The sequence below is a fragment of the Pelodiscus sinensis genome, chromosome 2 (genome assembly GCF_052426305.1).
Source record: "Pelodiscus sinensis isolate ZL-2025 chromosome 2, ASM5242630v1, whole genome shotgun sequence".
Taxonomy (NCBI): domain Eukaryota; kingdom Metazoa; phylum Chordata; order Testudines; family Trionychidae; genus Pelodiscus; species Pelodiscus sinensis.
Genome location: NC_143053.1, coordinates 172,363,437 through 172,380,825, shown reverse-complemented (window position 1 = coordinate 172,380,825; position 17,389 = coordinate 172,363,437). Strand labels below are relative to the sequence as shown.

The following is a 17,389-nucleotide window of genomic DNA, read 5'->3' as shown; positions in this document are numbered from 1 at the left end:
AATAAAGGGAAACAAGACGACTTTTTATAAATACATTAGAAGCAAGAGGAAGACCAAGGAGAGGGTAGGCCCACTGGTCAGTGAGGAAGGAGAAAGAGTAATAGGAAACTTGGAAATGGCAGAGATGCTCAATGACTTCTTTGTTTCGGCCTTCACCGAGACGTCTGTAGGAATGCCTAACATAGTGAATGCTAGCGGCAGGGGGGGTAGTTTTAGAAGGTAAAATTAAAAAAGTACAAGTCAAAAATCACCTAGAAAAGTTAGATGCCTGCAAGTCACCAGGGCATGATGAAATGCATCCTAGAATACTCAAGGAGCTGAGGAGGTATCTGAGACTCTAGCTATCATCTCTGGAAAATCATGGGAGACAGGAGAGATTCCAGAAGACTGAAAAAGGGCAAACATAGTACCCATTTATAAAAAGGGAAATAAGAACAACCCAGGAAACTACAGACCAGTTAGTTTAACTTCTGTGCCAAGGAAGATAATGGATCAAGTAATTAAGGAAATCATCTGTAAACACTTGGAAAGTGGCAAGGAGATAGGGAACAGCCAGCATGGATTTGTAAAGAACAAATCATGTCAAACCAATCTGATAGCTTTCTTTGATAGGATAGAGAGTCTTGTGGATAAGGGAGAGGCGGTGGATGTGGTATACCTAGACTTTAGTAAGGCATCTGATACAGTCTTGCATGATATTCTTATCAATAAACTAGGTAAATACAACTTAAATGGGGCTACTATAAGGTGAGTGCATAACTGCCTGGATAACCATACTCAGAGAATAGTTATTAATGGTTCACAAACCTGCTGGAAAGGCATAACAAGTGGGATTCCGCAGGGGTCTGTTTTGGGACCGGCTCTGTTCAATATCTTCATCAACGATTTAGATATTGGTATAGAAAGTACACTTATCAAGTTTGCAGATACCACCAAACGGGGAGGGGTTGCAACTAATCTGGAGGATAGGACCATCATTCAAAGTGACCTGGACAATTTGGAGAAATGGTCTGAGATAAATAGGATGAAGTTTAATAAAGACAAATGCAAAGTGCTCCACTTAGGAAGGAACAATCAGTTTCATACATACAGAATGGGAAGCAACTGTCTGGGAAGGTATACGGCAGAAAGGGATCTAGGGGTTATAGTAGACCACAAGTTGAATGAGTCAGCAGCGTGATGCTGTTGCAAAAAAAGCAAACATGATTCTGGGATGCGTTAACCGGTGTGTTGTGAGCAAAACACGAGAAGTCATTCTTCCACTCTACTCTGCGCTGGTTAGGCCTCAGTTGGAGTATTGTGTCCAGTTCTGGGTACCGCATTTCAAGAAAGATGTGGAGAAACTGGACAGGGTCCAGAGAAGAGCAACGAGAATGATTAAAGGTCTACAGAACATGACCTATAAGGGAAGACTGAAGGAACTGGATTTGTTTAGTTTAGAAAAGAGAATATTATAGGGGGACATGATAGTTTTCAGATATTTAAAAGGGAGTCATAAGGAGGAGGGAGAAAACTTGTTCATCTTGGCCTCTGAGGATAGAACAAGAAGCAATGGGCTTAAACTGCAGTAAGAGAGATTTAGGTTGGACATTAGGAAAAAATTCCTGTCAGGGTGGTTAAACACTGGAATAAATTGCCCAGGGAGGTTGTGGAATCTCCATATCTGGAGATATTTAAGAGTAGGTTAGATAAATGTCTATCAGGGATGGTCTAGACCAGGGGTCTCCAAACTATGGCCCGGGGGCCGGATGCGGCCCGCGAGGCCTTCTCATCCGGCCCGTGGAGACCTTTTTGGATTCAAAGGCAGAAGAAGTGAGATTGTTTCAAAACCCATTTGAAGCAGATGTGGCCAGCTGCCCAGATGAACTGCAGCTGGAAGTCATTGAGTTGCAAGCAAATGACCTCCTTAGGGACAAGTTCAAAATAGGACTGGTGGGTTTTTACCAGTTTTTGCCCAAGGAAGACTTTCCTAATGTCAAAACTTTTGCATCAAGGTACCTTTCAATCTTTGGAACAACATACCTGTGTGAACAAACATTTTCAAGAATGAAATACGTGAAGAACAATTTGAGAACAAACTTGTCCGATGATAATCTCAGGTCACTGTTGATGTTAGGGACAACAAATCTAAAGCCAGAAATGTCTGCTATTTTGGCATCCAGGAAACAATTTCACCATTCACACTAATACAGGTGTTCATGTGTAGTGTATGAATGTGTTATTAAATAATAACTGAATAAAATAATATTAAATAAATAATTAAAAACAACATCCATGTTTTGTTTTTTATTTGGACCTCAAGTGTGTAGTCGGGCCCCGAACTGCTGTTTGATAGTTAATGCGGCCCTCGGGCTGAAAAGTTTGGAGACCCCTGGTCTAGACAGTATTTGGTCCTGCCATGAGGGCGGGGGACTGGACTCGATTACCTCTCAAGGTCCCTTCCAGTCCTAGTATTCTATGATTCTATGGGCCTTGAAGCCTTAACAACTGTGGGGACTTTAAAAAGAAAAGAAAAAAAGGTTCCCACTTTTGCTAACTTCACTCAAATGAGCACAAAACATTAAAAATCCTGGTGTAGTAAAGATTACAACTGGCCAAGTCTTTCAGCATATCTAACTCAATATAGAGTAGGTCTAGCTGACAAGATGGCAGCAATTGGATATAAACTATGCACCGCCCATTTAGACTAGTGTTAACATTTGTTCAACTAGAACCTGTTATCGGTGGCGAATTTGTTTTGAAAATTTCCCTTGTGTACCCATTGCTAAAAATTCTGCATTCATCTCTTCCCCTCCTGCCCCCCATATTCATCTAAGTATACGGTCTCATAAAAGTCATTATTCAACCACGAAGATCTTGGTGAAGTCCAGATTTCTAATGCAAGAGCCTTTGAGACCATCTTGATACGTCACCATGCAATAGAAGGCAATATACTTTTTTGGTGAATTATTTTTGGCAACCACCTTTTATAGACTCCCCTGTAATTTAGCAATCTGTATCCCAGACACTACACTGGTACAGATTTTTTTTTCCTGGGAAAAGCCCCAGTACCACAAGCAATTAAAACACTGGGCAAAGAATCAGAAAATATGCCATCGTGTACAGTTGTGCCCAATTACTTAAAAAAAAAGTTTCCTTCCAACTCCAATTTCTGTACCACATTCACCAGTCACATTCAGGGGTGGGAAACCTAAGGCCTGGACACCACATCTTGCCTGGATCCAACCCCTGAGGCTCAGAGCTCTTTCCACCCCTCCACTCCCACCCACAGCATTGGAGAGTCCATGCTGGTACTCCAGCCCATCCCCTGCTGTGGCTCCAGGGCTGGAGCACACAAATCTACCGGCCTGGGCCCCTGGGCACTAGGCTCTGGTGTGTGAGGAGAATGTGGGGAGTGTATCTCTTCTTTTCAGTTGGGAGCCACATCAGTGAGGGTTTGGGTTTTTTGTTTGTTTTGTGTCTCACTTGTGTGCAGCCCCCAACTGATTTTTCTGTGGGTCAATGGCCCCCAAGCCTCAAAGACTCCCCACTTCTGCATTAGAAGTAATAGCTACATATCAAATACAAGCTGCCTGAAAATAAAAAAACCCAGCTGTGACAGAGAAGGCAAAGTTTACTGCAGGGGATATTGGTGGAAAACATTACACAAATGCACAAAACTTGTTTTTTCCTAGTGATACTTAGAAGAAAAACAGTAACAAAACAACTCCTCAGTGCCCTCCTCACATTGTAGAGTCCAATTTACGTTACTAACAGTAAATTTTATTGCCTAACATGTTATTGGCAATTGCAAGCAACTTTTTCTGTATTGCAGCACACTATGTTCTTTCCACATTTCACTGCTAGGACTATTTTTTTAAGAGAACATTCATAATTTGTTAGTTACTAGTTTTACTTTCCATGCTTACAATGCCCCTGGCTTTGGCTCCTCCTATTCAATTAACATTGTTTTGAAAAGAGCTGAAAGAAAAAGCGTTTGCTATAAGAACTTCACTAGATGTTACATCCTCAGTTTTCTACTTCTCCAGAAAAGCAGAGCCATTACAGGGAGAGTTTACTGAGCAAATATTGTACAAGAGACCATATTTTTGTACTTCCTACAAGATTTAAAAGTTCTCTGGAGACAGACAAAAGCAGTATCACAAGATACCACGATTATTAAAGATCCCAGAAGGCTCACCTCAAAGGTCATAATGCTAAACAGGACAAACTTTTTTTTTTTTTTTTTTTTAAGTATACAGACCTGCTCATTAAAAAGTAACACTTGCGATTACATTTGGTTAACAACAATAACTTTGGATTGTCTTGCTAGCTATATAAATGTCTAATCCTTCCTAGAATCTGTCCAAGTTTTTTTGCCTCAAGAATATCCTGTGGTGATGGATATTGTCCCCTCCAGTCCTTTCACTGTCTAATAATGCACTGGGAGAGGGGGAAGAGTATTTCATCTGTTTTGAATCTGCCACATTTCAGTTTCACTGAATGCCCCCATTTCCTTTGATTCATAACAACAAATTGGAAATCCAAATTCACCTTCTCTATAGCATTCATTATTTTACACGCTTATGTCCTTTCTTTTGTCCCCTCCAGTCCTTTCATTAAAATGAAAAATTTTAATACCCCTATTTTTTGATTTGCACCTCTGCAACCTCTCTAATTCTTCAACGTTCTTTTTTATGACACGTTAAAAAGGACTCAATTAGATAAATGACATCATGGTTTGCTTGCACTTATATTTTCCATATTAGATCCATTCTGCATGTATTTTTAACGAGTTTTTTAAAAATACTTTTACTCGTGACAACTAGAGGTGTAAAAAATTGTTTAAAAATTTAACCATGTAACAACTAAAAATCCTAGCAGTTACACGTGCTGCAGTATAAAGCTTAAATGAGATTTATATTGCAGAGTCTGCAGCAAAGCACCCCCAGGATGAGGGCCAGCAAGGGATGTCAGCCCTACTCCTGGGGAGCCTGCATATAAACTGCAATGGGTCGAGGTAGGATTGAGGCTCAGTGCAGAAGGGCATACGGGATAATGGACTGGGGTGCAGGAAGTCCCGCTGACCCCAGGCTGCACATGGGCATGCCAGCTTTGAAATGTATAAGAGTTCACAGCGGGGGCTCTTGTGCGTTTCAAAGCATAAGCACATTCATGGAGCCCGGGGTTAGTGGTGGACTCCCCAGCCGACCCTGGCCTCCAGGCAGTGCTGCTGCTTTGAAACACAGCCTTGGCATTTCAAAGAGGCAGCACTGCACAGGTGATCCTCGGCTCAGCTGTGCAGCACTGCCTATTGAAGTACTCCCTTCCCCCCCTCTTTGCTGCGTCTATCTGATAGAGGCAGCAAGGGAGGGGAAATCAACTAGTCAACTAATCTTTAACATCCAGGGTGGCATGCTTCACCTGCAACAAATTAACTGTTAACAGTACTTTGCAATAGCTACAGAGATGGTGGCTGCTGAAGTTCGAGCCGGGGCTGCATTGCGGCTTGTCTGGGGCCAGGGCAGCGGTGCATTTTTACTGAATGGTGAACCTATTATAATATGAGGGATTCTGATTGTTACCTACATCTCTGCTGTGATGTTGTGCTGCTTTCTTTCCTCTTGGATGTTCCTTCATCAATAAGAACTGTATCACATTCCATGCTGCCTAAAACTCACTCCTACAGTTATGAAAAATAGAGCTAAAGGAAAATTAGCAGGTAGTAACATACAAGAGACTTTTACTCTAGTTTGTTCATGGATAACAAGTAGAGCTCGACAAAAAATGCTGAACATTTCAGTGGGGGAAAATCCTACTTGTAAAAAAAAAAATGTTTAAAGGAAAGTAAACAGTTTTCATGGAAAAGGTTTGTTTTGTCAACGGTCCAGTTTTCCTTCATAAATGGTCAGCCAGCCCTGGTATAGAACAGTTTTTAATAAATATGGTGAGACCCAGGCTGTATTGTCCATTCCCTCTATTCCAGTCTTACCACCTTTTGTGATTTTTATTATAGGACTTGCATTACTTTTCTTAAAGCCTCACTGGAAACTAGAGTTTGCATCACAATATCTGCTTTTACCTTTTAAAAGAAATTGTATTTGTAGTCCTCATAGTGGGAGAGGAAAGCTAGAAAATGAAGTAGGTGCACCCTAAAATCTCAGCCACCAGACAGCCAGGGGTTCACCTTGGATTCTGTGCAGCACTTCACAGGAACCCAGGGTCAGCTGGGGACTCCCCAGATGATCCCAGGTTCTGGGAAATACCGTGGGAAGCCTGGGGTCAGCTGGGGCTTCACGGCTGCCCATTGAAATCGCTGCAGACCCCGGGCTCCATGGCTTTGAAATGCACAAGAGCGCCCGCTGGAGACTCTTGTGCATTTCAAAGCAGGAACCAGCTGCAGTCCAGAGTCAGCAGGACTTCCCATTGGCCCCAGACTGTAGGTGGAGTTCTGTGTTTCTCCTTTGAAATGCATAAGCCTGCTGGGGCTCTTGTACATTTCAAAGGAGGAATGCAGAAATGCCTCAACTAGTTGATGGAAATTCCATCAACTAGTCAATTAACCACATTTTAAAATCCTTAATCCCTTCCCCGTCCAGAGTCTAAGATTTTTGAACAGCTGGGGCAACAGTCTTGCATGCCTATACTCCCAGTACCATCAAACTGGAAAGACTGCACTTTAAATGCACTAATGTATCATTTGTAAATTGGACTTTTTTTACTTAGCTATGCTGTATTGATATAGCCAAGATGAAATGGGGTTTTGCGTTAATGTAGTCTCACTGCCTACGTTGAAAAAAATGGTTTACAGAGAGACATCTACTGTTCTACTAATCCAGATAAGCTTTTTTCTTCCTGTCCACATGTTTTAGTTATGGTAGTGTATGATTGGTTATACTGGGACTACAATAAAAGGGAATATCATTGCTTTGTTTATAACATTAATACGATTTTAAATAAAATTAGCATTCCCACCTCCACCCAACAATCAATTATTTTTATATAGTTCCTCGCTAGTTGGCCAGACATTAGATGACCACAAACAGCATAGAGATCTGAAAAAGGCCACAAGAACTTCATAATTGGGAAACTGCTATCTGGAGTACTTTTCTTCTAAGGTCCCAATAACCCTGCAGCCCACCTATCATATTAACCTGCATTTACTAACATGTTGTGCCCCCAAATTGGAAAGGTGTAGGATTCACATCAGGTTAAGACAGAAGCGACCTAAAGCAGAAGAGTGTTTCCAGCCCTTCTGCTCTGTGGCAGGATGTAAAGCTGGAAGGCAGCGTGAGCAGCACCAGCATTATTCACCCTCCAGACAGCTCCTCATCTAGACTGGGCAAGGCACAGTCTAGATGAGGGTGCAATGCTGGTCGCATCCGACCTGATCAGGCAAATAGAAATCCCCCACCCCCAGCTATACAGTGCCAGCCCCCCATCTCTGAAGCCCCCCACCCCTGCAGCCAAGACACGCCCCCCCCCCGGAGCTTTTCAGACCCACTGCAGACACTGCGCCCCTCAACCCACCGTGGAAGGAGAGGGCCAGCCCTGGCCTTGCCCACCCACCAACTCAGAAGATGAGGTTGAGTAAGACCAGGATGTTTCTGGAGGAGATGAACCCACACTGCCCCATAGCTCCAGCTCCTGGGCTCTGCTGCTGCCACTGCCTGCAGCTTTTTCTCTCCAAGGCCAACGTCCGCTTGCAACGCGGCTCCAGCTCTGGCCCCAGCCAAGACCACTGGAGGAGCAGCTGCTGCTGTCAGCTACCTACAACATAGCTCCAGCCAGGGTCGTTAGAGAAGCCCCTGCCCTCCAGGCGGCCCACAGCTCCAGCCCTGGGGGACGGGCTGAAGCTACGGCCAGGGCTGCGTGGTGGCGGGCCAGCTGCACGCCACATGGCCCCAGCCCGGAACAGCTACTGACGGGCTCTGCTGACAAGGTGGGCGGGCCTCAAAATCTTGGTGGAACACTGATTCACAAGTCTTGCCCTGAGGATATTTACTCCAATGGATTTCAGTGTAGCTTTATCAGTTACAATATAATCTTTCAAACTTTCAAACAGGAAACTACAATAATTTTACTCCTAATGCAGAATCGTAAATTACACTTTTTCAAAGAAGACTGGTAAAGTGGCTGACCATTTTTTTACATTAGCTCTATGCTACCCATTTGCAATACAAACTCATCCTGTGTTTTATTCTTTCCCCAGTACCTAGATGTGACAACCAGACTTACACCCCCATTGTGCTACTGTTACAAGATAAAATAAAACCGCCTGTGCCTTGGAGAACTTGCAATCTATACAAGTTTCATAGATTCTTTGCTTTAAAACTCTGTGAAAGGACCATCAGACCGTCTAATCCCGTGATCACCAACCCATTGATCACAATCGACTGGTCGATCTCAAAGGCTCGACAGGTCAATCGCGAAATGTTTGGGGCTCCCCTCCTCCGTTTTCCCCCCATACCAAAGAAACCCCACTACCTACCTCCAGCAACAGTGGAGGTAGCACCAGCTTCCTGTGGAGTGGATGGAAGTCCGGTAGCTGTGCGCCACTTCCAGGGGCTCTGGAAGTGCGCTGGCTGCTCCACTCCCCCAGGTCTGTGGTGTGCTGGGAACTTGCGGGGCGAAGGGGGAAGGGGTGAGTCCCCAGAGGAGGTGCTCACTGGGTCTTTCCCTCCTCTGAGGGGGGGAGGGGAGTCATCGTCCCCAAAGGAGGTGTGCACCCGGGCTTTCCCTCCTATGCAGGGGAGAGGGGGAGTTGTCCCTGGAGGAGTCCCAGCAGGAGGTGGGTGCGGGGGACTCCCTGTCCCTGCCCCCAGCAACACCCTGTCCCCTGATGCAGATCCCTGTCCCCACTGGCACCCTGTCCCCTGCTGCAAAACTCTGTCTCCTGCCAGCCCCCCTCCGGCACTCTGTCTCCTGCCCCCCCCCCCCCCCCCCCTCCCGGCACCCTTCCCCAGTACCATGTCCCCTGCTCCCACCAGCACAGTTGCGGCCACATTAGTGAGGCTGGGGGGGGGGGGGGGGGTTGCATCTCACTTGTGTGGCCCCAACTGACTTTTCTGTGGATCAGTGATCCTGATTCAAAACAGGTTCCCTGCCCTTCTCATAAATAAAGACAATGCAGAAACTTTGTGTGTTTGACATAGTATGTTATTTAAAAATGAAGCCGGGCCAACAAGTCCCCAGTTGAGGCCACGTCCCCATCTGGCTGCAGCATCATAACACTCTTGCACCCCCCATTCCCCCTAGATCTGAGCCTATCATACACTGGAACACCCTACCCTGAACCCCTGAGATACCCTAACCCAAATTCCTGCAACCTCACATCCACAAGCCTGTGGCTTATAGTACCCCAACTCTCCATCTGACCCCAACACTCCCCAGACTGGAGCCCCCTCCCCAAGCCAGTGTCCCCTTCTCCACTTCCTTCTGCATCCAAATGTCCTCCCAGAGCTTACACCACTCACTCCTTCCCACACCCAAATCCCTCATTCCCACCCCAGAGCCCACATATCCTGTCTCAAGGTAGTGAGAGTACAGCTAGACTGCAGGAGTGTTTCCAGCATTCCAGAGATATCCTGGAAAAACACTTGCGTTCAGGGATGCGTTTGTTCTTCTGCTTTTTTTAGTGGAAGAGCAAACATGCTCTTTCGGTAACCCCTGTATTCCTCGTTCCACGGGGCTTCTGAAAGAAGGGTTTTTTCTGACAATTGGTCCAGTCTAGACAGGCCAAATGTTGGAAAAACCTCTTCCTACAGAAGAAGAATAAAAAAAAAGCAGCAGTGTAGAGTGTATAAGGGCTGAGGATAGCAAGTGATGGAGAGGAGGAGAATAGAGAGGGCGGGGCTTCAAGGAAGGAGTGGTGTCTTGGGGGAAGGATGGGGCAGTAGATCTTAGGTTGTTTGGACAATTAAAAAGTGATCTTGGGTGTAAAAAGGTTAGAGACCACTGATCTAATCTGACCTCTTATACAGGCCCTGAAGTTTCACCCAGCTTCCCAATACTGACTCCTTTAACTTGTGTTTGCTAAAGCATCTTGATCAGAAATCAAGATTTGGAGAATCCACCACTTCCCTTTCTAGTTTGTTCCCACAGTTCATCCTCCTCATTTAAAAAAAAGTGCCTTATTTCTACTTTGAATCTGTCCAGTTCTTAGGCCTTTCTCCACTACAAAAAATGAGCCCTTTAATATCCTGTACTGCCCCCCCAGGTAAATATTTAACAGTGTAATCAACTCATCTTTCAATGTGCCTCAGAATCAAATACACTACTTCCTGCACATTTTAAATGGAAATTAATAGCAAGTAACAATTACTTTGGATGTATTAAGAATGCACTTAATGTATTTCAACCAATTTCTTTTCCTTAGCTTCATAGCTGCTACAGTTCTTTTAATGTGCCAAATGGTAACTAACAAAGTTCCAAGTTATTTCAATCTGGAAGTTACAAATTTTTTTCAGAAGCCAGCAATAATGTTTCGTGTTAGTAAAAATGGGAAACAGGTCAGATCAATCAAAAGTATTTGCATGAATTAAGAACACAGAAATGGCCTTCAATATTAGGAAGAGCTGATTCTAAACCAAGGTGGGGGGGGGGGGGGAGAGAAGAGAATAGTTTGGCCATTATTCTCTTATTAAGTACTGTCTAAACATTGTTTAAGCATTCCTGCAGCCCATCCCATTCATGATTGTACTATATCTTATACGAATGTAAGCACTCTTCCCTCCCCCCACCCCACAAAAAAACCCAAAGCCCTGAGGCCTTCTATTTACAGAACTTTAGTCAAAAGCATCTACTACTGCTCCAGATAACCTATAGATTCCCAATTTTAGTTGCTTAGCACAGTAGTAAACTATTAATACACTATTTATTGAAATAATTACACCCTTCCAGCCAACTGTGTTGCACTCCTTAGACCATGCAAAAGGAGGAAGACACTGATTATGCTGCCTCTTTCCCCAAAACATAAAAAGGCAAGTGAAAACTTTACTTGTTTTGCCAATGGCTCAGTGCAGGGACTTTTTGTATTTGTACCGCACCAAGGACAATAGGGCCCCGATCCCAGTCCCCAGGAGTTGGTGCAATACAAAAGCAATAAATCCGGAGCAGGCAGCATGGTCCTGTGCCGGCTGCTGCGAGGCCAGGCAGCGACTTACCGGCTTACTGGGGTAGACTTTGGAGAGGTGAGTTTTCAGCTTGCCCACGGTCCAGTCCAGGAAGCAGCTGATGGTCTGATCGGTGTATTTCTGGTTGGGCGCTTTGATGATGAGGGTCACCGGGTGATCCACCAGGCTTTGCTCCATGCTGCTCGCACGGACTCGCGCTCTCGGCGAGGGGCGAAGCCACGGGAGCTCGGGCAAGAGGCTCAGTGCCCGGCGGCGACTGTCACGGGGAGGCTTCGGGCGCCCATCGCCGCGGTCCCGCTGGGAGCCGCCCCTACAGCACCGGTCGGGCGGAGGGGGGAGGCGGGACCCCGCCGAGCCGCGCCAGGGCGGTGCCCGCCTGCGGAGAGGGGAGAGCGGCGGGTTAGAGGCGTCACACACCGGCCCCCCCCCCCACGCAACAAGGGCCGCCCCCGGCAGGGCCCCGCCGCCGCCCCGAGCGGGGGGGGGGGGGGGTCAGTGACTCAGGGCCCGGCCCCCGGGCGAGGTCTGGTCACCCCCACGCGGCAGGAGGGTCCGTACCTGGCCCGCCCGCGCGCTCCCGGAAACCCGGCGGCGCCTCAGCCCAGCCGGTGCCGGAGCCGTTCCGCTGGCGTAAAATGGAGACCGGAAGTGGCTCGCCTCCCTCCGCCTGCGGCTGCCCGTGCGCGGCGCCAGGGGGCGCTGGGAGAGAGAGAGCGAGGAAGCGGCGGCGAGCTGAGCATGCGCGCTTCCTCCCTCCCCCCCCCCCCCGCGCAGAGCGCCCGCTGCAGTGCGCTAGCCCCGCCTTCCCCCGGCTCCACAGCCACACTCCCGCCCCTCCCCCCGCCGGCCTCCCTCCCTCGCTGGGCGGCGGCCGCGCCAGCCCTGCTGGGACACCCAAGGAGAAGGGCGCCCCCTGCAGCGAGGCGGCGGCGGGGCACCTTCCCTGGAGCTTTAGTCTCTCTTCTCTGGGATGCGGGGGTGAGAGAAAAGCCCGCCCCCTCCCCGCTCGCTCTCCTCCTCCTCGCTGCAATAAGGGGTTGATCTTCGGCTTAGTGCCCTGCTCCCAGGTGCTATCGCCCTGCACCTAACTATAGTAAAAGCATCACACGCCACAGAGTATGCGAGGGGAGCAGACTGCCGCTCTGGGAGCCCTAGAGACGTGTGCACCAACACCATTATGTCTACCTAATTATTGAAGCAAAATGCAGGACAATGTAGCACTTTAAAGACTAACAAGATGGTTTATTAGATGATGAGCTTTCGTGGGCCAGACCCACTTCCTCAGAAAGCTCATCTTCTAATAAACCATCTTGTTAGTCTTTAAAGTGCTACGTTGTCCTGCATTTTGCTTCAGCTACCCCAGACTAACAAGGCTACATTTCTATCACTACCTAATTATTATGTCAATGCAAATTTCTTTGAGGCACAATGGGTAGGTTATGCTAATATGACCAAGTAACATACCCCAGAGTCCCTATTATGCAGGTTGGAATCTTACTTTTCTTCTTGCAGAACGTCTGCTTTAATGGGTTACAGACTTGTGACTATATGGATGTAGTTATACCCGCACTCACATTTTGCTCAGACAGACATGGCTTGTGACACAGGATGTGGGTTGTCAGCAAAACCTCATTGTCAGTATACCACTGAACAAAATGACTTCAAGACGATAGTAAAGGGAGCCTTGTTCAAATACAGCTAAAGAGTTCTGCTTGTCAGCGTGTGACAATGTTTCCGTGCCTGCACCCAACCCCCTATTGTGCAAAGTGTGCCTTCTGAGGTGTTATTTGAAAACTTACAATTTGCAGGCCATTATTTTCCTAATAAAATGTATGACTCTTGTGTACGTCAAAGTTATAGAAGTCCACTCCTCTACAGGTGTTATTAGCACATGTTCCAAATTGAGCTTGGCAAACAGGTCTGTCTTAAACAAAGGAATGCATGCTCTGCCTAAATTGCATTTCAACAGTCATCAAGCACAAAGGATAACAAAAGAAGTTCAGCCTAGTTAGGAAAAAACAGCACTGAACTTCCTTTCCTTTGTTTCCTGGTACCTAACTGGAAATGTTTTTCAAGAGGAGCACTGAAAATACAAAAAGGAGGGAGAAACACCTCAAATGCATTCTGAAATGATTAGTCCTGTGGTAATTTAGAGGCTAACCAAAAATCATGAGCTTTTGTAAGCAAAACTCACTTCTTCTTTCCCAGGTGTTTGGCTGGTGGGTTTTGCCAAAATATTAATGATCTGACTAGCCCCATGTTTGGGGTTGATAAGGAATTTTCAATGGGTCAGATATGCAGAGATCTGGGGGAGGGAGTGGACAATATTGCCTTCATCTGCAGCATGGGTCACTTTCTGGTTTCAACTAGTATAAATGGTGGATTTTCCATAACTTAACATCTTTAAATCATGATTTCAGGACTTCAGTAGCTCTGTCAGAGACTGTGGGTCTATTACAGGGGTTGATGGATGAGGTTCGGTGACCTGCAATATGCAGGAAGTCAGTCCAGGTGATCATGGTGGTCCCTTCTGCCCTTAAAATCTGAGTCAATGAGACCTGCCTTTTACCTTGCTCTTGGACTCCTATCACAGCTCTGACCCATGTCTCTGAATCCTGATAGCTGATGATCACTGCTCTAACTGGCAGGCATTACTACCGAAACTGTGAATCGAAGGGGGCTTTATTTGGGGAGGTGGTATTGTTATGCCAATAGAAAAACTTACTGTGCATGTTGGCTACATCTAAGCTAGGGAGCTATGCTGGCATAGCTATGTCAGAGGCTCTGTAACGTAAACACACTCTCAGCTTTCATGTAAAAAGTGTTTTGAGACCTCAGGTTTGCACACAAAAGGCTGAAAATGTGACCTGAATATGTCCTCAAGAGTCAGAAAACAAAGACACATAAAAACCCCAAACAATTTTTTTTTTAAATCTCATTATTTTAAGCCAGTCTCGTGATATTTTTTATTTGGCTCCATGTGTTGGTCCACCTGAGGTTGGCTGTGCTCCCAGGATGAAGAATTTTGCATTGACGTAGCATCTTTTGCTTTTCCAGGAAATTAAGGGGGAGGCAGCAGGAGACACAGAAATAGCAGAAGGTTGTATACATTCTGGCTGATACAAGTGGCATGAGCACAATATTTTTGTTTCTGGGTAAATAACAGGTTTCTTTTAATGCAAGGGATACTGATGTTTGACAGGTGTACCATGTGTTTGGGTTTTCCTGGACATGGCCTCCTTTTTTGTCTTCCACTCTCAATCCAGACAGATATTTGAAATATGAAAAACTTCCCTGAGAATCTACAACCACTTCCATGGAAGTTGTGAGAAAGGGTCTGCCAAGAACTACTGACCATAATGGACCTCAGGATTGTAGAGGATTCCCCTATTGCAGCCTCTCTCAGGCTCTCCTACCTCAAAAGGGAGTGACGAGTGCAGAAAAGTTGGTAGTAGGGTCGCCATAAGATTTTCCTGGCTATAATCTCTTCTTTAGTCCTCAGATCTCTGTTCAGGTGGACTTTGGAAATATGAACAAATGTCCATGATACTTCCTTGCCTTCAGAGTTGGGTGGCTAGATTGGCAGCTGCTCTCAACCACCCAGCCTGGAAAACATTGCCACTGCCAGCAGCAGCTTAGAAAGAACAGTGGCAATACCACAGCTTTCTGTACTTCCTTCTGCGCTGCTGCTGGTGATGGCACTGACTTCAAAGCTGAACTCTTGTTTTCTCTGGACACCCAGCTTGGAAGGTAGAGATACCACTAGCAGCACTGCAGAAATAAGGGTGGTAATACTATGCCACACCACCCTTCCTTCTGTGCTGCTGCTAGTAGCAGTGCTGCCATCCAAGCTGGGCACCTCACCAAAGGCCATTGATCAGAAGGCCACCCAGCTCAGAAGGCAGCTCCACCAGAAGTAGCAGTGCATAAGGAAAGGTGACAATACCATCCTATGCCACCCTTCCTTCTGTGATGCTGCTGGCAGTGGCACTGCCATCCAAACTGGGTACCTACACAGTGGCCATTGCTCTACAGCCACCCAGCTTGGAAGACCAGGAAAAAGTCACAAACATTTTGTAATATTTCAAAAATCTGCCCAGAGGAAGATTTGAGGACCAAAAAAGAGTTCATGTCTGGGAAAAACTAGACAGATAATGACCTTATTTATGAACCCCATACACTAGCCTTGCAACCCTCTTTTAGATTGGGAGCCCCAGTTTCAGAAAGACACTTGGGGAGTCCCAAATAAACTTAAGGTCCAACACAGCCAAAAGTTTCTAGCAGACTGTTTCCCACAACTTCCACTAAACAGGTCATGGATACAGCCCTACCAAATTTGCCATACATTCTCATCAAGTTCATGGCTAGAGGTTGTGAAATTGATCAATTTCAGATGTTTACATTGGAAATTTCATGCTGTGGATCCTGACCCAAAATAAGACTGCATATAGTGAGAGGAGTTGTTGTGGGGAGTGGGTCCCAAGAATGCCACCTTCACTTCTATCCTACTTTTAGGTCAGGGTTAACGTAGGTTCCACCCTCATTCCTGCACTACCTCTCAAGTTGGCGCTGATCGCCTCACCGAGAGTAGCCATGTAGGGGGAAGGACAACTCTCCTCCTCACCAGAATAGCAGCTGGGTGCCCCAGGTTCCTATCAGCATGGGGATATCAGATTTCACAGTGAAGGGTAGATTTCATAATCTGTGATACAATTTTTCACTGTCAAGAAATTGATAGGGCCCTAGTCAAATTCTCATGAACCTTTTTCTCCATAGTGATCTGCACTTGATGATAGTCTCCATTGGAATGTTCTAGCAATGCTACAGACACCAAGGGATGTCTGCAATTCATTTTATTTGCTGTTTCTTTTCTTTCCAGCATTGTGGATTAAGAGTGCTGGCAGCCCAAGATCAGGTTCTGGTGAAAAAGGCATTATACAGAGGCCCTCTTGGTCTTTTTGAAGTCTTCAGTGGTATAGCCTCTGCCTTGTTTCTCTTCTCTGGATGGTGGATTACACCATCACCTGCCCTTGCCCTATTTATTTCTGACTGTAAATGATCCTTGCCACTTGGCCAGCAGTTTTGACATCCAAATGGGCAGCAACAACAAACCCTCTCACCGGTTAAATTTTCACTTGCAGGTCCATTGTTGTCAGCCTGTTCCTGGTTACAAGATTACAGCACCTTTTCTCGCAACAAACCTGCAGGGGCTCCAAGTTTTCTGTCTGTGGAACACGTATTGTACCACATTGTTCTGGTTGTTCTTGGGCCTGGCTTTTCCCAGGCCTGGTAGAGGAGATCTAAGATCCTGTGGGGCTCCCAGTGCCTCCCATATAACAGCTCCAATAGGGATAAGAGAAGGTGTGGGATCAACCACGCTCAGCGATGAGGATCTGAGGCCTTGGTCCTCTGGCCAGTTCATCAGTGGAGTTCCACAAAATGTACAGTCCAATTTCCCCACCAAAAAAAGGCTTTGCAGACCCCCTCTGATTCCTGTGAATGGCTCAAGGCTTATGTCTCTACCCTTTCCTCCTTCCCAAAGGAAGAAAAATGGGTTTGGGTCTCCTTCATGAAATGGGTGGTTAGCATGGAAGCCTGGGTCCCTCTTCTTCCACTGGGCATATGGCCACATCCCTCTTTCTGCACCCTTCTTCAGCTTCCCCCCTGCTCAGTCCCTCGTTCTCTGTTGTTTCTCCCTTTTTGGAGCCGTCTGGTTCTGACAGCCAGTCCACTTCTCATGTCCATGGAAATTCACTCTGTTCTCAAGTCTATCATGGGATTTAGTCTGTTGGCTACTTTACACCTTTCTGGGGTATTGCCCCTGGATCACTCTCTAGCAGTCTCCTTCCTTTCTCCTGACTGCTCACTCCTCTTTAGGAGCCTCTGCCTGTCTTCTTCCCAGCTCTTTGAGCCTCCCAGATGCTGTTAGCCTGTCAATCATCCATGGCTGGTAGTGCCTGACACCTACTCTTTGGTTTCTGAGCTAGTGTGCAGGAACATACACCCCATGACAGGCTCCCTTTGAAACTCTTCTTCCAACTGCAGCAGGTTCTGCAGGGACAGTGGGGCAGGATCCCAATGGCCCAGGCCTGCTTTCTAAGCCCTCCTGACCCAGTGTGGGATTCTACATCCTATCAGAGGCAATCTAAAATGCACAGAGCTGCAGGCATCAGGTGATAGTATCAGATGGAGTGGAGCTGGTGCATCACCACAATCCTGATGTATGCCAGTCGCAGAAGAAATAGGGCATGTCAGAAGAGACTTGGATGCTGTCA

General features: G+C 46.4%; 1 protein-coding gene across 2 annotated transcripts in view; it reads right to left on the bottom strand.

Annotated features, from left to right (window-relative positions):
• The window catches only part of HERPUD2 (HERPUD family member 2), a 34,418-nt gene extending 22,590 nt beyond the window's left edge, over positions 1–11,828 (bottom strand). The window contains exons 1-2 of one of the 2 annotated variants that reach the window (XM_075921753.2): positions 11,673–11,828; positions 11,145–11,490 (exon numbers count right to left, since the gene is read on the bottom strand). In XM_075921753.2, coding sequence (XP_075777868.1) covers positions 11,145–11,291 — 147 coding nt within the window. In that variant the 5' untranslated portion in view covers positions 11,292–11,490; positions 11,673–11,828. The remainder of the gene's footprint in view (positions 1–11,144; positions 11,491–11,672) is intronic. The other variant, XM_075921752.2, reaches the window with a different exon arrangement.
• Between the last annotated feature and the right edge of the window lie 5,561 nt (positions 11,829–17,389).